General features: G+C 38.5%; 1 protein-coding gene across 1 annotated transcript in view; it reads left to right on the forward strand.

Annotated features, from left to right (window-relative positions):
- Positions 1 to 600: 600 nt before the first annotated feature.
- gsk3ba (glycogen synthase kinase 3 beta, genome duplicate a) overlaps positions 601 to 23,558 on the forward strand; it is a 94,666-nt gene continuing 71,708 nt past the window's right edge. The window contains exon 1 of the mRNA XM_057336688.1: positions 601 to 1,458. Within this exon, the coding sequence (XP_057192671.1) occupies positions 1,371 to 1,458 (88 nt within the window). The 5' untranslated portion in view covers positions 601 to 1,370. The remainder of the gene's footprint in view (positions 1,459 to 23,558) is intronic.

Genomic DNA, 23,558 nt, shown 5'->3' on the forward strand with positions numbered 1-23,558 from the left:
TTTATTCATTTAGCAGACACTTTTATCTAAAGCCTTTTTCAATCTTGTAAGGCATGATAGATCAAAAGAATTCCTTAAGCAAGACCCATTACACAATGATGACGATGTAATTACATGATTATAATCAAATCTGGGAACACATGGGATTTGTTTAAAAGGTACAACATTGTGTAGACACACCAGTTGCGAACTGTCAATCCACTGAACAGATCACAGGGGCTCAGCTGACTAGCAACAGCGGAGCTTGGTTACTTTTTCACCTTTGAAGCGCAAAGGGGATTGGGTAATGTCGTTTCCTCAGTGACGCTTATTGGATTGTTATACAATCAGTTTCTCTACATGCCCGCCCACTTTCAACTTCCGCGCGTCATCCATGGCTGCGGAACACTAACAGATTGGCAAATTACACCATGTGTTCTGAGGACATACAATTTCTATTGGCTGATGGGTTGCTCGTTGCCTCGCCCATGTATATGGAAATACACTGGATTGGCTAGCTCCGACCTCCCCTGCGCGTCCACAGTTTCCGATTCACGAAAGCACGATTTGACGTAACCCTAACTGTGCTGCCATTCAACATCATGACATCGTTGCGTACCAAACGCAGATTGCGTTAATCGGTCACAAAGAGAACGAGCACAGACCGTCGGAGAAGGCATAAAAAAGGAAATTTCTCAATTGCCTTGGGAATTCTGATCATCTTTTTCTTTTGGAACAAAGCGTTTGTGCCGTTGCTTTCTCAACCCTTGTGTACATTGGATTTCCTAGTTTTGCATGGAGTTAAGTGGGTCGGAGCGGCCGAGGATATTAGTCTTGAAATTGGGCAATTGGAAAATTCTTATTCGTTTCGTTGGTTAGAGCAAGGAAGCCGCCATGGCTGGTTCTATTGGATCGTCGAGTCTCCACCTCGGTATATGAAAAATAATGGATGGTTCATCATTGTGATGAAAAACACTTCAATCTCTCCGTAGCTTAAGTGTATATTACACACCGACTGCTTTCTTTGTGTAAACCTCTGTTCCAGTCAGAAAGATACGAGGATAGGTGGGTTTTGTTCAAGGGAGACTGGGAAAAGGCCAATTTCATGACATCTGGATTGACGAAATCTATTTGAGGCTTCATCGCTGGAAATATTAGAAACAGATTTAGAAAAACAAACAAGAGAAAATGATCTGAAAGCGAGACAGAAGGTTGAGAGCTCACTGAAGAAAACGACCAAAGGAGGACCCCGGACAGCCGAGTTGCATTCACACATTTTCCTCATTATTTCTGTCGGAGATAATCGGGTTCCTGTGGGTCGAAACGGATTCGTTCACAAGACAAATAAACCTATTTAACTTTGAGAGACGCGTGGGATATTGGATTGAAAAATGTCCGGTCGGCCTAGAACCACCTCCTTCGCAGAAAGCTGCAAACCAGTGCCGCAGCCGTCGGCATTTGGCAGCATGAAAGTCAGCAGTAAGTAGCATTTTCGGACACCGAGAAATTTGTATGTGGGGTTTTGTGCTGTTTTATCAGGTCGCTTTGATTATAATCGAGTAACGTAATTTGCTGTGATTTGAGTGCCTTCAAGTGTCACCTTTGGGTGAAATATGACGTGCCCTATTTTAAATCTGCCAGCGTGCTTTTTTACCCAACCAACCATAGACTTGCCATGGCATAAACCATAATCACAGCACATGCACTGATTTGGAGTAGGTTGATGGCGAGTTTTATTGATGTGTAAGTTATATATTTTCACTTGAGACGGATTCAGTGCTAAATCGATCCGGAGATGAAAACAACGTAGAAACAATTTAAAAATATCTCAAACATTTAAGATTTTTAAGAATGCCTAATGTCACTGCAGCAAGTGGCAGTTGAAGCGTGTGGGACATTATGGAATTTATGGAAGGGAGTTAGCGTTTGCATATTGTCATGATAAAAGACTATTCTTTCTTTAGATAACTGTAAGAGTTGTTTTAATCAGTATCATGCGATTTGAAAATAATTGTATCAGAACATTATATGCAGGGTGCATTTGGTTTTACAGTAAAATTGTATATTCTCACATTCGCGAATGGGCACGTGGCAGACCCAACACACAGTTGCTCGAGTCTCAGCCGAAACCAATTCTCAGTCTTCTTCACATTCTCTTGCATAATACCTGGACGTTTTGCATTTGTGCTTCAAACAAATGAGGCAAACAATTGCATCAAATTTAATAGTGGCTTACACAGAACGCATTTGGAATTTTGGGGGATCTGGTTGTTTGCTGAAGTTTGCGCTTGACCAGAAAATTTCATCTGTGTCATATAAATGTACCCCAGAAAGCATAACAACCTTAATTTGATGGATGTTGTTGACATGATACTATAGCTCTGTCATCTGTTTTCAGACAGTTACATTTTTTTCTCTATTTTCTCCAGCAATGTGTGCATTCTAAGTTATCGTTATGCATTTAACATTATGCCTTTTTGTATTAATTCTCTTCATGACAGTTATTTTGGGATGTGTTGTTGTATTGTCCACTTATGGGCTCTAAAAACAGACTCACATTGCAAAAACAGCAAAGCACATCCATTAAAATGAGACAGACCTTGTATGTTTTTCTTTCCATCTCTGTCATTTTTTTGTCTTGTTTTGTATCACACATTCTGTGCATATAGTTGTGTTAGCCAATTGATCAGATTTTTGCAGATCAGTAATCAGAGTTGATTTTCTGCTTGCCCACAGCCCTATGCCACAGCAGTGTAAAACAGTCTCTCTCTCTCGTTTTCACTCTCACTGTGGATTGAGTGAGGCGGGTGTCACCTTTCACCCCACTCCATTATCATCTGCCTCTGTCAGCTTCTGTGGATGTGTGGACGCTTTCTTGCACCCTCAGCACAACTCTCTGTGTCTTTGCATATGTACAATCACTTTGCAATCACAAGTAGCATTCCACATAGACTGATCTTCTAATGGCTCCCTTGCCAGTATGAAACTTACATTTCTAAGTCTTGCTATATTGATATGTTATATATTGATTATTTAATCAAAATAAGAAAATAACTCTATATGAAGAACTGAAAAAATAGAAACTAAATATAAAATTTAATCTATGTCATATTTACCCTCATGTTATTTCAGCACCATAGTTTTTGTTCCCTTGAGAAACACAAAAAGAGGTCTTATATAGAATCTCCAAGTATCTGTTTTTGTTTTTCATAAAAATTATGCTCTAAAGAAGTCCAGTAAATTATTTTTAACATCATTCCCATGAAGTAAAACCCCCAATCGCTTTAGATAAAAGAGAGTATGTGTTTCAAACTGTTATTAAACCGTAGACCCATTGCTGGATCTAATAGCTCTCTCCTCATAGGTGTAAAACAGTGATATGTGCTATTTTTGCTTTATTGACAGTGTGCGTTAGATGTTTACTGCATTTCCTTTTGATGACATAGCATTCATTCAGAGAACCCACAAAAGTTCTCACACCTTGTGTGATTAACAAACCTTTGTTTTGTACATCACAAGAGACCTTGCCTCTCAATCTCTAAAACCATCAACAGGAAGTAGGTAACTGTGCCGTACAGTCATACCTCTACCAGGCTGTATGACGGAGGGAAGCTTTTACAGTGCAGATTCCGCAAACAAAATAAGATTAGTTGGGGAATGCTAAGTGAATGGTAAAAAAAATCAATATAGCCTACAGTTCATCAACTAATACAACTGTTCATCTAAATCTTTGTAACTACTAAACATTGGTGCAGTTTTCCTATTGCTTAAGTAATAAACTACACTGTAAACCCGGATAAGTTCTACTAACTCAAAAATTTTGAGGCAACTGATTGCCTCTATTTTTTTAAGTTTGCAAACTTAAATATCATCAGTGAGCATATAGCTAGTTATTTGAGTAACTGTAAATTTTAAATAAACATTAATTTAAATCAAAATATATATTTAGTGTTTGGTTCATCTTAATTTAATGCAACTCAAAGTTTTGAGTACTGACAACTTTACTTAGTCTGCAACATTATTTTAAACAGCTGAAAAAGTGAAGGGACGTGTGGCCAAGTATGGTATTCCATACTCGGAATTAGTGCTGTGCATTTAACCCATCCAAGTGCACACACAAACCATGAACACACACCCAGAGCAGTGAGCAGCCATTGCTGTGGCACCCGGGGAGCAGTTCGGGGGATCGGTGCCTTGCTCAAGGGTCTCACCTCAGCAGTGGTATTGAAGGTGGAGGAGAGCGCTGATCCTTGACTCCCCCCACCTACAATCCCTGCTGGTGCTGAGGCTCGAACCGGCGACGTTTGTGTTACAAGTCTGAGTCTCTAACCATTAGGTTAGAGAAACCTTATGCAACCAAAACTTGCATATTTTGGACTGATGTCGAATCCAACTGCCGTGCCCTGCGAGTGCGAACGTCTGGGACTCTGGGTATCTGAGTGAAAGCGTCTGAGTGGTGCACGTTCAGCGATTACATCACATTTAGGTAAAAACCGGCACTAGAGGGCATATGTTTGAAATTAAAATATTAGAGTAGGGTTGCATCTATTTTTTTCTATTTTTAGTCCCCTAAGCTCTAAACTTTAGCGTAGTTGTAAAAACTAAAAAAATATTTACTGTTAACTTAAATCTCTGATAGAGGTTGAATGAACTCAAAAATATTAGTTAGTTCAACTTTTTGGCACATTTTGAGTACCTGGTACATTCCATTATAAGTTTACAGTGTACTCAGGGCTGATACAGCGGTTTTACCATGGGAAAGAAAGTAAAGAGATCATGCTCTAACACTTTCTTTCACTTAAATATTCATTGTCAATTTACAGTTCTCTAGTTTGTTCCTCGTGTATCACAATAAAGTCTCGTAGCTTAACTGGTAGAGGATGGTATCATATCATAGGTTGGATTCTAAAGAAACACAAATCGTAAAATGTACCTTGAGTGCATCTGCCAAATGCATAAATATACTGTATTGTTTGTTAACAGTTAACCATGTTTGCCATTACATAATTAGGGATGCACCGAAATGAAAATTCTTGGCCGAAGCCAAATAAAAATGAAACACTTGGTCAAAGGCCTAATAACGGACACTGAACATGGCTTTTCGTATTTCTTCTATTTATTTAGCCAATTTTTTCACTATTGCATAAACGGAATGGTCAAAATGCTTTTTATATTTTGTCTTGCTTTTCAATATAATACAATATAACTTAAAGTCACCATGCAATCAAACAGGAAAATATCGAAGTGTTTTACACAGTGTTGCAGTGATTATTATAAATGATTTATCCGTGCACACCATTATTATTATTTTTTTATTAATTTGCACCTCTCCCCCTCTCAACAGCAACTCTTCACCACATGACATCAGCAACAAAAAAGAGGTAGGACTATAGTGGCTGTCCAATAGCCAGGCATTTTTAGCCCTCCCCTCCAGGCCCAACTTACAACAAACCAATCAAAAAGGGAAGGGGGAAAAAAAGCCCGTCCTACATTTTTTTCCTAATTTCAGAAGCCGTTTCACTTGGATACACGTCAGGATACGGAAAAGAAGTCAATCGCAACTTCCGTTTCATGGTGACTTTATAATAAAATTGAGCAAAACAAGTAGGCTAAATTTAAACAAAAAATTGAGCCCTCTCCCTTCTTGAATAGCCTATATTAGGCCTATAACTGACTGCTGAAAGAATGTACCACTCTGTACCCTTTTGTCTACACCAAAACACTTAAAGCGGCAAAGAGTAACTTTTGCTTACTGTTGCCCCACGTGGTTGATAAGCAGAATTGTCTGTAAAAACTGTCGCAAAGATTTCCAGCTGGCAGCTCAATACACGTGAGTTTGTTTACTAAGCCGACGGACCCAGATACGTCGTTCAAACTATGTCTACCGATCAGGTAAAGTAGTCCGTGTTACCATATGTTCTTCGTATATCAGTACAAATATTTATGTATCGTTTCTCCATAATTATAAACTGTAATGTCAACAAAGAACGGTAAGTAAGCCTAGTTGTTTTTGCTTGCATAGTTGGTCTCGTGTATGTATCTCGCGTATGTAACTTAGCATTGTTTGCAAAGGGTGTCATTTGTATAATGTAATGAAATATTGTCCACAAAATCATGTATCATGCAACAATGTCCATAGTAGCTTATACAGCATACATTGTCATAAGTTTATAAGGTTGTATCATAGCATAGCATACCACACCACACGGGTGCCAACACTATGGGCTGTACTACAGGGCTATACTACAACCTCAAAGTAGACTCGGGGGTAGCAGCTGATTGTTAGACGTTAGCACATAGCGTGCTAGCTACATGGAACATTTGTATCTACCCGAAACAACGCATGGACTTGAATGTGTTTTGTAACCTATAGTACTTTTCTTTTGTTATTATATCGGAAGTCACTAAACACAATTGCGACCAGGCGTTGTGTTTTGTGTAATATATGTTATAACTACAGTCAACTCGGTATGAAAACAGCGCATAGCATGTACATATATATAACGACAACATTAGCCTAATCAACGATTGAACTATTCAACATTTGCGTGGTTTACTGGTCTGAACAAAATAATCTGCTACTTTTTACCACAACACGTTTAGTGTGTTTTTTTAGTCTTTATTTACAAGCACTACACACATGCATGACGAGACACGACAACATGCTAGCTATTGACACCGGCAACCATATATTATCTCTCAGCTACCTTACGCTTATAAAGTGCGAACCGGTGTTGCGCCAATGACACAGACTAATAACAAATACGTTCAAAAGTACAGGACAGTATCAAAAAATGTACAAATAACACTTACAAATCCAGGAGCAGGACCGCTAGGTCTGCATCCGTTTTGCAACCCGTTGCCTCTTGCTGCTCGTGCCACCGAGTGTAAGCCCATCCGATATTGATTCGTGACCGGCCTCGTGTCCGATCACTCTCTCGCTTTCTTTTCTTTGCTTCCTCCGACAAAACCCTCTTTGGTGTTTTGGCTGGCTCTGCCATGGTGATGTTTTGGATAGTTTCATCTTACTGTTAGCTCTGCTGTTGGCCAACTTCTCCCAGGTTACGACTAAAACGTGACGTATGCCGTAAAGCAGGGGATAGGCGGGGCTTGTACCGGCCAGAACACCGAAGTTACAAGTTTAATTTCAGACGATAGGAGGCTGCTTAGGTAGTAACGGCAGTAAAATTCGTCCAGTTAAAAGTTGTCTTACCACTAAAATAATTTTAGAGACATTATTTTAAGGTCAAAAAGTTACTCGTTGCCGCTTTAAATAAAAAGTGTCATTCAACATTATAAGCTAAAACTATGAATAAACGAAAACTGTTGGATTATTGTAGGCTACATTGCAAAATGATTTAAAGAAGAAAAAAACATCCACGCAAGCAACTATGACTGACAACCATTTCAGTTCACCTCTCTCCTCCAAACTCCGCCCACAAAAGCTGACTGTCACTGTTCTTTCAGAAGGTGCACTCGTGGCCGGGATGCACAGAACATACTTTGTTAAATTGTTTAGTAACGTTACATGGAATTGTGTGCACGTGACCACTGTATGATGTTAAAGGATGTCGCGAGCGATGGGGCTACTGTCAGACCGCCCGCTCCAGTCTGAAGTACACAAGTTACCGACCGGTAAAGACGGTTTCATTCAGAAATCTACTCCGTCATGGCAAGTTCTCTCTCTCTCTTTCTCTCTCTCTCTCTCTCTCTCTCTCTCTCTCTCTCTCTCTGTGCTGGTTGATGCTTGATCATATCACATGTCATATTCGGTAAAATTTATTTGGCCATTTCACTTATTCGGCCGAACACCGAACATGCTTTTTTGCTATTTTCGGACGAATATTTTCATTTGCCCAACATTCGGTGCATCCCTATACATAATAATACACATACCAATTATTTTATTAATAGCCTATGGTCATTTTTATTTTGGTTAGTGGTCCAACCTTAACCCCTTACTCTCACATGTTAATGATGGGATTTTTAAACCACAGCAGGTAGTGCCATGTCTTTTGTTCCATACATTTCATTTTTGTTTTCTTGTTGATTCTTATCTGAGAAAGGTATAATACAGTGTGTACATCAACCCTAACCTTAGTAAAAGGTATTAGAGTAGATTGCATACAGAAGAGATCTTGGTGTGTCATGAGACACGCCACAAGCCAGCAGTGATGTCGTCATACGTCTGGTGTCAGTTTTAGCAGATGTGCCCCAACAGGTTTATAACAAAGTTTCTGTTGGGACAGATGTACTGAAACTAAATGATCAACTGAATGACAATCAGATTTGGAAGATGGAAACGAATGACTCACATTTTACCTAGGGCACAGAGATGGGTGTGTTCTTCAGATTAGGGTTGGGCATCGTTTCAAATTTATCGATTCCGATTCCAAATTCGATTCTGCTTATCGATTCCGATTCCTAACGATTCTTAGTTTCGATTCCAAAGCGGTGAAAAAGCAATAAAAGTCAAGGAAGATCAAAAATATTTATTTTGTGCCATTAGTTACAGCTGAACACACAAAAAAGTGTCCTGTGTGAGCCTTCTTTCGAAGCGAGGGAGAAGGGGGTCTCACGTGTAGCATCATGTGCCGGTGTTCTGTCGAATTGTACTACCCTGTCAGATTTTCCTACCGCAGGGCAAAATTGAATATAATCTAAACCACATCGACAAAATAAACAGGTAGGATGATTTTACAATGCAAAATACCCTGTCAGATAGTCCTACCATCTTAAAATAAACACATAAAATAAGTTTACAGCGTAAATACCCTGTCAGATTTCCCTACCAGCATAAAACAAACATGTAGGATTAATTTACTGCGCAATACCCTATCATATTGTACTACCAGTATGAAATAAATATGCAGAATGATTTAACAACGGAAATACACTATCAGATTCCCGTAGCAGTATAAAATAAACAGGTAGGATGATTTTATAGCGCAAAAAAATGATGTAACATTGATGTGCGCATGGCTCGGGCGTTGTCCCCGCACTAGTGTCATCGGTGGCTAATGAAGTGTGGGCACTCGGGATGCGCAACGCATCAATCACGGTGCATTCTTGTAATTCGATATGATGAACCAACCGCAGATGCTTTGCCATATTGCTGGTGACACCCGTCTTGCAACATAATAGTTTGTCACAATAATTACACATAGCTTTGTCTTTTTGATTTCGCAAAATGCAGCCACACTTTAGAGCGCCTTCCACGGTCCATCGTGTGAACTGACTTTTAGTATTCGAGCGGAAGGTCCTCGCAGATGGCTATGTCAGGTCAGGTGACTCAGGTCTTGACAGATGACGTGAAAATTATGTGACCGTGCGGTCCGGAATCGTTAAGTGGAATCAAAATTTTTTTTTTTAAAGGATCCGATTCCTTTCTTATGGATCCGATTCCAGAATTGGAATCGAATTTCGATTCCCAACCCTACTTCAGATAGATAGATGCGGCATACCTTTAGAACATGGGCTTAAGTGATAATTCAAGGCAGGTTCTGACCAGTCCAGCACTCACAATTACATGATGTAGTAAACTCTGAGTGCTTTTCCACCATTGTGCCGAACCATTCTAAGCACGGTCTGAAACGGTTACCTTTATGTTTCCACATGAGCCTGGCTCGGCAAAGCACGATTACAAACAGTTCTCGCCCATAATTTTCAGCGTGGTATAATAAACCAACTCATAGCATTTTATTTAAGGCACAGCCTGGCAAAGCTGTACACTGAAAAAATGTTGGAGTGAAGTTTACTTGAAAAAAGCTAGGAAACGTTTTTCACTCAGGAAATGTTAGTAAATTGATCAGAACTGTCTAAGTAAAGGCTAAACCCATGTATAAGTAGTTTTTACTAGAAATTCCTAAGTACAGGGTCAAGTAAATTTTATTTAAGTAATGCTTCTAAATATACTTAATATTTCTTAACAGGAGTCCTAGTTATCTTTTCCTCAGTAGTCTTTGCTTGTTTGCTTTTTGTAAATATTACTTGAAATCATATATGAGGTATTAATATGTGTTAAGTAAAATGTATCTGAAGATAAAAAACGCTGACAGGTATTTCACAAAAATACTTTTATTCAATGTTTGAATTCAAATATTTAACAGCTTATTTAAAAAACAGAGAAACAAATAAAAAAAGGTAATCAAATAAATCAATTCAGATCCATTAAACCACCTTCACATTTCCTCTGGCATCAGTTAAAAATGTTTTATTGGTGAGAATGGTGAGTCCAATACCTGTGGAACAGATGAACATGGATGTTAATGCCACAATTAGATTATTTGTCATTAATAATTCAAATGAACTTATTGACCTTAATGCATTGAACATAGGCTAACGTTATACCAATTTTTAAATGTTAGAACAAATTAGTTCAAGATCCACCATTCTATCTGTAACAACAACGCCAGTTCAGCTGCCGTTGTTGTAAGGGTAAGTTAACACTCACATACAGCAGGCTACTGCAAGTTTATCAATATCATATTGGTTATATACGGAGCATAAACTTGATTTAACTTGATGAATATGCATTACATGGTTAAGTTATTTGTCTAAGTTACGTAATGTTAGACAACGAGACTTGGCACTAGGGATGGGCGATATTATATAGTTTGCGATATACCGGTAGAAATTCCCCACACGATAGGAATTAGTCTTCCCGCGATATAAACGATAAATTCTAGTTGATGACGCATTTCTTTGTGAGACCCATTCACAGCTCATATGTGAAGCGAAAACGAGTATAGCGGAGGGCGGACGTGAAGCTGAGAAAGTGTTTGCACTAAAATACGAGCTCTAAATCTCGTTTAGGTCGGCACTGTAGATGCATCCGAGTTAATGTTTAGTTTCACTTTCGTTTTATTTAATTCGTTTGTTAAGTATTCGTTGATAGTCATAATACGTTACACCACAACATTTAGTTTGGCTAAAAGTATTTGTTTAAACATTCGTTAGATGTTATGCGCGCGTGCGCAAATTGTTTAATATGATTTCTTGCCTGTTACATACAGGATGAACGGAGCGTCCCGTGCGCAGCTCGCGCCCACATGTGCTTTCATAGCGACACAGCGTGCACAGCACTGCTGCCTGTTTACATACAGCACAAAATGCGAGTTTGTATTACGTTATTTTAAATACGTTTATGAGCGTATAAAAGCATGGATTATTTAATTAGATTTCTTTTATCCGCATTTTTCTGTTCTCTTTCTGTAGCGCGAGTCATAGGGTGCGTTTATATTTGGCATTAACATGCGATCTGTATCTGGATGTTGTCCACATACACATTGAAAAGACGAGTGTAAACGCGCTTCTGATCAGAATGTCCTCCGATCAGCTTGTCCTGATCCAGAGGTAGTCGAGGACGCATTGTGATCGGATCATTTTTATCGTTATCGCAATAAATCCCAGGAATTATCGTGATAGAGTTTTAGGGCCATATCGCCCATCCCTACTTGGCACTACGTTTAGCAAACTGAACACTGTCAACATATTAATAGCTTAACTTAGCATCACGTTAATTCTATTATCCATGTGCATAATAAAAAACAACCGCATTTGCAAACGTTGTCCAGAAATGTTAGCAATACCGAGACTCAATAACAAGAACTCGAACTCAAACAAACCAGCGAAAATAAAGTTTTTAAAGCTGCACTATGCTGCAAATGTTACTACATGAATTAAAAAGATAACATTTACTGACTTACCATAGTTTAATCCCCTCAGGCGCTGAACAAATGTTTCGATGCGCAAGCTTTCCTCAGGCTCTTCGCGCCAGTTATATGGCTATGTGGAGTATAATTTACTTGCATTCATCAATTTTATACATCGCTTAATTTAATGACAAAACACCAAGTAAATATTACTTGGCATTTTCATTTAAATTTACTTATGTATTAGAGCACAAATAATTACAAAGTAACCTCAAGTAACACATTGAATTAAACGCGACATTTTAAAGTAGAAAGACAAAATACAACTTGCTTGTAAAACATACTCGAGTAATGCTAGCTTTATTTTACAAACTCAAAAAATCATTTTTTACAGTGTATTTGACAGCCCATGACAGCCACAGTTGTATAAAAAGTCTATATTCTGAATTTAGATTTAATGACACTGTTACTACACAAAAACAGTTACAACAGTGATGAAGCTTGTGATTTAGGTTGGTACAAGAAACTATAGTTTTGTTAAGATGATGTCATGAACATTTCTGATTTTTTGGGGCGTTTGTGCGAGAAGTTTTGAATGCTTATTTGTTCTAAATGCGAATTTTGTCAGTGTTTTGGAGCATACCAGTTTATTGTTATCTTTAAGGCTAACATTTATTTTATTTTATTTTATGGGACTTCAAGCTTTTTAGGTAGAGACACATTCAACAATTTTCAGCATTTCAAACGCACACGGTATGTTGCCACTTTTTGGCCTAATTGTATAGGCTGTTTACACCTGGTGTTAAGATGCATTTTGGTCGATCGGATCACAGGTGGATGATGCTAAATAGTAAATACAGGTGTAAATGTAAAAGTGTGAAAGTTAAACTTTGCCGGTTGAACACCTAAAAGTTTGGTTTATAGACGAAAAACTGTCTACATAAAAAGGGATTCAGGTAATGTTATCTAACATTTCACACTTTTCAGTCAAACAAAAACTTGATTTACTTGTAGTACACTACATGTCAATGCCTTTATCAGTGTAAACACTAGTTGAACTTTTGCTAAAAATGGAATTATTACTTCATTTTTTTCATCCAGTGTTCTCAGAACTTCAATTCCACACGATTCCACACGTGTTGTGCTGTTTTCTGTTGCACATGAAGATATATTTCACGACCTGTCTCATTTATGAGCATGCACACATGTGTGACTTGGCAGCTGATCTGAGGAGTCTGCATTAGCGGTCGGCTGTAGCAGCTGGTTCTGAAGTGGGACGTGTGATTCTTCAGACCTCCTCCCCAACCACCTCATTCCAGTTTGTTTGCCGGAAAAGGCAGCTGTCCAGGGACAATGAAAACCTTGTTTGCATTTAAAAGCCAGTGCACCGGCCATATTATTGTGTAAATGGACCAAACATTAATTTTACACCAAAAGCGAAGCGTTTGATGATTGTCTTGGGTGTCTCTTTTTCATCCACTTAGTGATTGATGGTTGTGTTCATTTAGGAAAATAGATGGATTTTGGAGCAGTAAAACTTGAAATGGCCTCATATTGGTCTAAACATTTACCATATTACCACAATATTTAAGATATTTATGATCACTTTTATGAATGTGCACTAGGGCTGAAGAATTTCAGACTTTTGCTGCTTAATATTAATTCTAAGGCCTGTTCTCATAATGTATAATATCTGCTTTATCCCTCAAACGCATTCCTTTAGTTCAGTTTAAGCCACCTGCTAAGGATCAGCGTCCTCAGGCAGATCTCAGTTCAGGGGCCCCATATTGCCTTCCTATAGCATGAGTAGAGTGAGGGGGATGGGTGCTGAGAAGAATAAAGGGAAGAGGAGGGAACTATAAGCAGCTACAGGGTGTGGCTCACATTGGATATAGGCTACTGCAGTGGTTCCCAAACTGGGGTATGCGTACCCCCGGGGGTACGCCAGGTGACGGAGGGGGTACGTGAACAAAATCCTGAAATCTACTGTTTACTTAATTATAACGCACCTGACAATCAACCAGGCATGTTTTTCTAACAAGCTAAATATAAAGACGTGCTCCCTCTAGTGTACACACAGCAAAATAGTAGTCACGTAGTGCCATAAAAGGTCAAATTCATGACATCCAATCAAAAAATATGCGTCCACTCATGCGTAAGCGCACGTCTTTACATACCGCATGTGACTTCACACAAAAATTACTGACAGACTTCTGGATAGCTTTGCATGCAGAGTATCGTGCCTTAGCCGATCGCGCTTTGAAAACACTACTGCCCTTCTCCACAACGTATCTTTGCGAGAGTGGGTTTTCAGCACTTGCCCACATAAAGAACAAATATCAACACAGACTCTGCATAGAGAATGATTTGAGACTCAGACTTTCTCCGATACAACCAAACATCACAGAGTTATGCAAGTCATTTCAAGCACATCCATCTCATTAAGCAGTGAGTCATTTATTTATATACGAGACATATATAATTTATTGGTTGATAAAAGAAAATGACATGTATTTAAAATGCAAATAAAAAAATGTTTGAGACCACAATTGTGACTGTAAGAAAGGGGGTACGCAGAATGATGTTAAATCCCTGGGGGGTACGCCATTGTAAAAAGTTTGGGAACCACTGGGCTACTGCATTCTCTACACCAGGGGTTCTCATTCAATGGTCCGAATCTGAATTCTCGTCAATGTCAAAGGTCCGGTACAATTGTTTTTACAAAACGTGCATTTAATAAACAGATAACTCAGTTTTAATTTTTTAAATCATGTTTTATTGTGTTTTATTGTGTCAGTAAGTGAGTATTTTATATTATTACTTAATCAAAAGAAACCAACTGCAGTTTCATTGATATTTGACACAATAAACATTGCACAATAAAAACATTGTTTTTGAACATCTTATGAACAAGTTATGTCTTTGCAAAGCAACTCTCCATATGCTAATCATCATATTCATGGCGTCATCTAGTCTTACTTGCGTTTACTGTCTTTTACATACAGTGCTGCATTTTTATACAACAAAATGCAAAAAGCCGTTCTCATTTACATATTTTCTGTTTATGAAATAGTACTTCAATGTAACTGTTAGTGAATCATGCAGCACAAATGTCCGTCTGGGCAACAAACTATGCTAATATTTACAGACAAACTACGTTCATGTGCATTTGCCCATGCAGTCTGTAACAGTGACAGAGTTTTGAAAACGCCGTTTTGTTCGGTCAGTTGAATGAATTGAGTTGTTCTGCTGTTTTCTTCCGGTCGCTGCACAGATAGACCAAGAGAAAGACGAGCTGCGTCGCCAAAGCAAAACCACGCGCTCGCGGGGAATGTACCCGCAACATTTTATCTACACGCATTACCTGAAGAAGTCAGTAAACACTGCGCGAGGCGCCCAGCGCGCATAAGCAGCGTGCAAAACGCTCTCTGCCAACTGAAAAAAATAAAAGAGGCGCATCTAAGGGGCTGTGTCCACCGAGGCGCATTTATGCGGCTGAAAACGGCAGGAGCTCGGCTGAAAACGCCCGCTGCAGGCGCAGCGTTCTGCCCAAAGTTGAGCATTTTTCAACTCTGGGCACCCGGTCGAACGCCGGCGCTGATCGTGGGAAAAACGCATAGCACCAGCGCTGAGCGCGGAAAAAGACGTCAACTGATGGCTTTTTTTAAAAGCGCGGCGTTTCCGTTGAAAACAATTGAAAAAACACGCCGGGCGCAGGCGTAAACGCCTCGGTGGACACAGCCTCTAACAACAATAAACGCTTCTATGTGTTCGGCCCCCTGATTTGTGCGCGTGGCTCGCCTGTGTGTACACGCGTGCCTGCCTGCATGCATGTTTGTTTGGCACTTGGTGGGTCCGGGACGAATTCCGGACTTTGATAAGGGCTGCTCTACACCCTTTCTGTTTCCACACAACTTTATTTCCCCATATTTTTTCATGTTCACAGGCTTGAAATGGTGGCTTTTCCTAAAATACATTTATGTAACAATATTAAAGATGCTAGTATGGCATAAATTAAAAGCTGTAAATGGCATTGAGGCAACATTATAAGGCCTGGCAATGGCATCAGTATAAATGCCTAAATAAATTGTGTTGATGTCTATTTCTCAGGTTTACACACCTCAAGTGGGCTTTTGTCTAAATATAAAATGTGACCTCACATTGCAAAGTGCATTTACTAAAACGTATTAGCAAGACATTTAATGAACAATTTGCAATTATTTTGTGATACAAAACGTAATACATAATTCATTGCTCTTGAGTGGTTAATAGCTTTAGAATTCCTCTAGATTGTTTGTCATACAGTTGTACAATAGGTTTTAGGACTTTTGGTGCAGACCTAATTCACAAAGGTCAAAATTAAGTTCATTTAGTTGATGTCAAGGTGACCGGAGTTCAGATAAAGTGAACATGTGATACATTTGGGGTGCAAGTGCTGTTTTATGCATTGTAAATACTTAAATAACACAGAGAAACTGGTGTCTTCTCTTCTTGAGTTGTTACCTAGAGTGGTAAACAGTTGCCACTAGTGTTAATGGTGGTACGAATTGAAAACCACAGTTTAGATCCAAATAATACAGCCTGTAAAGAAACCTGAAGGAGAAGAGTGAAACTGAGCTCAGGTTCACAACAAGTAATCAATGTGTAATCTTTGTGTTTGCTGAACGCCTTCTTTCCTTATAAATACCAATATCAATACAGTGTTTACCATAGGATTTTGACAGGCAGACTGGTGACGTCACGAACTAAATAGCATATTTGTGACGTCATCACATCGTGTTAGTGTTAGCACTTTTTTTGACGTCACAAACTAATTAGCATATTTTTGACGTCATCACGTCGTGTTAGCACTTTTTTTTGACAAGAAACACTTAACAAAAGCTCTTTTTTATATAAAAAAACCTCGCAGCATTTGGTTACAAATAGCAGCCGAATGCCATGACTTTGCGCACGAAGGCAGCCCAGAGAAACATAGGCAGTGTAACGGAAGTCTATATGAATTATAAACAGAGAGCGTCTTTGCAATAACTAATCACATATTTAAGAACTACAATACTAATTTCTCGATAGAAATGCAATCAGAAGTTGTTGAAAGTGAAAATTAAACTTACATTTATACAAAACTATCCTCCAATGAGCGTTTCGGCCGGCATTTTATTTTTTCGAGCTTGAGCCTTCTCGACCAATCACTTTCCTCGCATGTTGTTATGGAAACGCCAGGTCTCTGTCATTGGTTAGCTGTGAAAAAGGAGCTTGATGTAAGGCGTTGTTTTCAGAAAAGTTGAACCTTTTTCAACCTCAAAAGACGCTCTCTGAGCTGCAGAAAAAGACGCCGGTGCTGGCATTTAAAAAAGCGCTCAGGACGTTTTTTGAAAACACGGTTTACTCCATAGGATTATAATGTACAGACGCTAGCAGCTTCAAAAAAGAAGTCAAGTCTGAACACGGCTGTATTTTACAACGGGATGCCACCAGGAGTCACTTTAACCGATGCTAAAATTCTGATTAATAAACGCAACATCATCGGACAAAATCACAATACAGTACATCTACATTAAAGAGTGGCTATATGCTGTTTGCTGTTTCTCGACAATGTGTTGCTGTATTACGAACACTTCTTTGATTTAAATGCAAGTGACAGTTAAATACGAGAGGCCGAGGGCTCGCGCACACACATGGAGCTCATCAGAAGAGAGAGTGCATGCGAAGACGGAAGACAAGGATGCGCACGCAGCCACGCTCCACTCACACCAAACAAGTCAGGAAGGAGAGAAGATGCGTAAGCGCTGTTTATCCACAAGTTATTCGATCACAGATACTGTCATTAGCACGGATGGATATAAAAAATGTGACGCCAAATTAGGGTTGTTCCGATAGACGATACTATCGTGTATCGACGATCCTCAGATCTAGGCGATAGCTGATTCCCTAGACGATAGTTGGCTGTTTGCCAATATATGTTGCAAATCAATATTACAAACGTGCATTGCGCATTTTTTCATGCATGAAAGATTGCAATGCACGCGGCTTAGGCTTTTCCTCGCACCAGAGAGAGTTTATAATGTGCGGGCTTCGAGTTTTCAGTGCACAAGAGAGCTTGTGATGCGCGCGGGTCGGGCTTTTCCTCGCAGGAATTGCTATGCACGCGTGAGGGTTTAAAACCACCGCACGAGTTGTTCCAGTTTGGCAATCAAGTAATAACAGCGCACGCCGGCATCAATGACGCATTTGGATGAATGATATTGACTTATAGCAATAGTTTTCTTTCTCTTGTTTAAAAGGTTGCGGTGGTAAGTAACAATGTTGCCAACTGCACTGAACTTAAAACTCTGCTAGAATGCCAATTGCAGTCACACATGAGCATTTTCTAGACACGTAAGCTTCTGTTTTTGTCCACAAATCCAGCTTGTCATGGATAAATGCGTAATTGCCCTGCCCCTCGATATTATCGTGTATCGGCGATCCACAGGCTGGCGATAGAACAATCTGATCATACAGAATATCGCCCAACACTACGCCAAATATACTTGGGCGGCCATAAATATACATGGCGGACCGCATTCTATGGGAAACGCTGCAGTAATACATGATGAATAAGTCTTAATTTGACGTTGATATAATTATCAAAGATATAATTTCTGTATAAGAATTTGCCTGCCACAACATAAATATGAAATGTCCACTAACAACCTGTTTCTCCTTGAAGTTGGTGCAGGACAGAATGGGGGACCGCAAGTGAGTCCAGGAGAGTAGTGTGTGGTAGGCCCTAACTGAGGCGGGTTATTTTCAGCGATGACACTAATGTACATCATGCGGGAATTGCTGGATGCAACAGAATTAGATAAAAATTGGATGCCCAGAGATCAAGTTACCATAATCTGTCATTTTTGTTTCTAGCGGAAAAGAAGGCTTCTAAAAGTCATTATGCATGTCCAGATTGTTAAAACGTAGCACTAAAGTTGGTGTTGACTATTTTTTCTCATCATTGATGTTGCTGTCCTATCTTGGACATGTCTCCCAAATGTCAATGGAAACGTCTGGAGTGTCAGTGCTTCAGGAGGACATAAGGAATTAAACCCTGGAGCAACATCTGCTGTGTTTAGAAACTAATTATTGCATAGATTTGTCTGTCCATAGTCATGTTATTAACTTTAAGTGTACTACCTCAGTATAAAACATTTTTCCTTTTTTTACCTCACCATCGTATTTTTATCCTCAAATAAGCATTCGGATGCTAGCTTTTGTAGGTTCTTGATTTACAGTAGTTCTCTTTAGCATTTAGGTCATAGTTTTTTACTTGAAATTCCAGATTTTAAGATTTCTTGAAAAGTGGCATTTCAGTTATGAATGCTTGATCTCACTAGCTACACGGGAAGTAATTGGAAGTGCTTGACGCTCATGTAAACTTGTCTGCTGTTCTTTTTAGCCTCTGTTATCTCTGTACACACTATAACTCTTCACATTTGGCAATGGGTCACAGGAATGTTCTCATGTTTAGCTGAGCTGTCTTTCCTCATTGGTCTAAGGCCAGAAACATACTCAATTGTACAATTGCAGATGTTTCTAGCTATTGTGTTAAAAACACTAAAATCAAAATATTCTTTTTTTTAATTAAAAATATGTTAGCTGTCAATAAACAAAAAATATTCTAAGCTAGGGCTGGGCGATGTGGCCTAAAATCAAAATTTCTATTAATTGAACATTTTCTCTCGATTACGATTATTGAACGATTATTTTGTTTTTGTTTATTTTTCTATGTTTTTTGCCCGCATAGATCACTGACAAGGTTTGTAGTGTAAATATGCCCAACTAAAGGTAGGACATTTTTTCTAATGAAACATTTCTTATCTCATGTTATTTTTAGATAATCAAAGAAAATACAAAGTATGTATGGTTATTTATTGAACATTTAGAATAATAGACATCTTTGTGTCATTTTTTGGAAACATTTCCTTTGCCACTGAAGACAGAACAAACGCAACACATATCAGCAAATCATCTGTCTGCATCGTGTCGTGAGTAATCGGGTGTCCTTTAGGACCCTGCCTAGAGACACCAGTCCTGCCGTCATAAGAGCTGTCACGTGAAAGAAACAGACGGAGTTTAACAGAGTTTTTAATAGTTGAACAGCGCTTAAAACTCATCAGTCTGTCTAATATGAAGTAAACGTGTTTCAGTATACTGTATCTATATTTCTCACAATATGCACATTTTTGGACTAAAAGTCTTGTGATTACTAAACGGGAGCAGACCTGGAAGAATGTCTCGTATCAACTGTACCTGTCTTTCACGCATATTACATAAACACAGAATATTTGATTTCCATTTGAATCGGGTCATTTAAAAGTAGACATTTTAAGCTGTCTTTAGACATACGTTTCATGTTTGTGTGATAAGTATTTGCAGAGTTTTGGATCAGTGATGCATTTCAGAAATTACTTGTGTGAGCGGTCTGGAGACGGCTGATAATGCGCCTTGTTTATTTTCTTTATTTTACAAAATAACAACGCGTTGATGTTATTGTAAGCATACACAAGTAAAAGTAGACAACTTACAGTTTCTAATAATGTCTTACATATATGTGTATGCCCAAAATAAATGGAATATTTTAAGTCTCTTTTGCTCTGATAAGAAAAAAGTGAGGTACAGTGGCACGCTTCGACATGGATATTAAAGGGAAAGTAATCGAAATAACCTTCATAGCTTCTTAATGTCGGTTTCGATTACTTTTCGATCAATCGCCCATCCCTATTCTAAGCGCATACAAAATTTGCATTCAAAACTGACAGTCTCGCACATGCACTCAAAAAAATCTAGAAATGTAATGACATCATGCAACACTTCAGCCTCTCATCTAATGTCTTGTCCAATCAAATGCGCTTTGGAATCTAAGAGTCCTGCCCCTTCACTATAAAATACTCTAATTTGTGTTATATGTAATTGTGACGGGATGAATGATGTCCCGTCACGGCAGTCATTGCTGCCATTGGACTGTGTACTTTTAATATTATGTTTTGTTTACAAACATTTGATTTTCAACTTGAAACTTTGTTTCTCGTATATAATAACCTGATGATTTGGGGAACTTATGTGTAAATTATGTGTTTAATGGTACTTATGCAGATATGCGTTTATTTGGTTGAGTGCACCGACTAAATAGATGGCAATGTAAAGAGAACAAACTTGCATCTACCATTCATACTATATCATAAGTGAATACTCTTATCAGTTAAAATAACCACTCCATATACGGTTTTCATTTGATAAAATTGCATTTATTGAAAGTGAAGCTGTTTACATATTTGCATTGTCTTACCGTCATGGTTGAATGTGAGTAGGTCTCATTAAGGGAGCGCGCCCCTAGCGAGCATCTCTTATACTGTATATCTGCTATCTCCAGGAGGGATAATGTAATTTGATTAGTATTGTTATTTTGTTAAGTTGTGCTACCATATTCTGTTTATTGAAGATGGTAAATGTCTAAGTAATTATTCTAGGTGTAGTAAATTTCTACTTTTGTAATATGGTATTTTACTAATGTTTTCAAGTTAACACAATTCACACACCCCCAAGATATTTTGTCAGTGGTTTAGACCAATTAGTGTGGCGGGAATTTACTCTATTTAAAGGAAGCAGTTTGACTATTAAGAGACTCTTTAATGAAGAAGGTCACATATGTGATGTGTATTTCTGGATAGCATGATGCCAAGTTTAAACATGTTTTGGAAGTTGATTTATTTTGTTTTGACTCGCATGTCAGTTTTGTTTTGTTGGAAAAGCTTAGTTAATTGCATGTTTGAATATATACCTTTTTTTTGTTGCCTTTGGCCTTAATTGGGAAAATAAAAAGTCCCATCATTAAGTTTGACTCTGACTGTTTTGAGTGTGTTACAACATCCACCTCTAGACGCATTGAAAACACCCCACCTACAACAGTAATTAACAAGATTTTAAGGTTTATACGATGCCTAATTGGCAACCAACTTTTCTACATCTGCTATTGATAGCATGTGCCGTAGTTTGGATATATTTTTAAGATGAATAAACACAGTTTTACAAATGCTGGAGATATAGCTTTTAAAAGACAGATCAAATATAATCCCTTGGTTCTGACAACGAAAGCTTTATATAATATTTATTGAGAGTTAGCAGTATTCTAGGTTGTTACTTGCGGAAGTTTTCGATCCGATAAATAAAGCTTCTGTTTTGGCTGAATTATTAGTAGGAAGTTTCTAGCCATCCAGTTTATTATATAAATTATACATTGCTTCATATTGGTGAATTGATGTGTTTCGTGGGGGCTTGATGAGATATAGAGCTGAGTGTCATCAGCATAACAGTGAAAACTAACTGCATTTCTCTTAATTATAGCTCCTAGGGGTAGCATGTATAACTTGAAGAGCAGAGGGCCTAGCACTGAGCCCTGTGGAAGATGGAGTTACTAATAGATTTTTTTAATAGATTGGAAATTAAATGGCACTTTTTTCATTAACCAACCGATCAGATAATTGATTATAATAATTGTTTGTAAAAAAAAAGTAGATTCATCAATTGAAGAAAAGATCATATTGATTCCAATGTTATTACATTTAGTTTTAAGAGAGTTGATAAAATCTGCATTTCCAGGACAGTTTTGCTGCTGCAGTCCAAATTATGGGTCAGTACATTCCACACTAGGGCTGGGCGATGTGACGATGTTATCGTATATCGCCGATGTCTCACAAATATCCCGATGTCGATTACAACAGACAGATACCAGACGATAATCGATAATGGAAAATATGCGTTATAACATTATGTGATGTAGGCTTTAGCGTGAACGTTCATGTTCATATGCCCAGGCAGTCAGTAACAGTGACAGAATTTTGGAAACACTGTTTTCTTCAGTCGGTTGAATGTGCTTCATGTTTGTACTGGTGGATAACTGCAGTGAATACTGAAACATTAGTTAGATTTTATTTCCCTCAAACGATGTTGTATTTAGTATGGCTTGGCGGCGTCTCAAATCCTGGCCAGTTCGCATGTCTGCGTTTCAACCGCGAAAGCTGAAACAATAGCGAGCGAGCTTGCGTTTGTACGTAGAGTATGTGTTTGTGTGTGCTGCCCACATTGCGCTGAAGCAACAGAGAGGAGGACGCATTTCGTCTAGCTGTGAACAATGGCACAGCAACGAAACAATGGTGCAGAATTCAACGAAATTCAAAGAAATATTTATGTTACAAGAACAACATAAATATTGACACCATAGTATCGTCATTGACGCCATAGTCTTGTCAATGAATGGGAAACACTGGCTGGGGTGGAGTGACCCATTGGTCACAACCTCACCGCTAGATGCCACTAAATTTCATACACTGTGACTGGATTTTTAACATTTCAAAGTTTCTATTCATTGTTAGCTGCTTGAATTTACCCATAAAGTAACTGCGTTGTGATTTTACAACATTATAGATCAGTCCTTAAAAAGTCTTAAAACGTCTTAAATAAAGTTTTCCTAAATATAAGGCCTTTAAAAGTCTTAAAAAGTATTAAATTCAGATTCTACGGGTCTTAAATATTTTGGTCGCAAAAAATCTTTACGTCTGACGGACCAAACAACTGTTTAAAATCAACAGAGATTTTTCTCCCCTCGATAGTTACTGCGTCATCAGAGAGAACTGAGGTTGCAGAATATAGGTTGAAGTACAGCTAGTTTACGGCATCCTAGCTAGTTTAAATTGTTTAAATGCAAGTTTAATAAAAATGGCTAGAAAGATGAGTTCTCGTGGTGGTTAAAGCCGTTGCCTGGAAATGTCTACGAGGCATACTGTGCCGTTTGTCGGAGATGTTTTAAACTCTGTATGAGCATCGAGGTGGTGGAATCACACAGGCACAGAGTGAAGCAATGAGTACGCGAAAGGCCTCCAGCAGATTACCAGGTTTCTT

The sequence above is a fragment of the Triplophysa rosa genome, linkage group LG6 (assembly GCF_024868665.1).
Source record: "Triplophysa rosa linkage group LG6, Trosa_1v2, whole genome shotgun sequence".
NCBI classification, from domain to species: Eukaryota; Metazoa; Chordata; class Actinopteri; order Cypriniformes; family Nemacheilidae; genus Triplophysa; species Triplophysa rosa.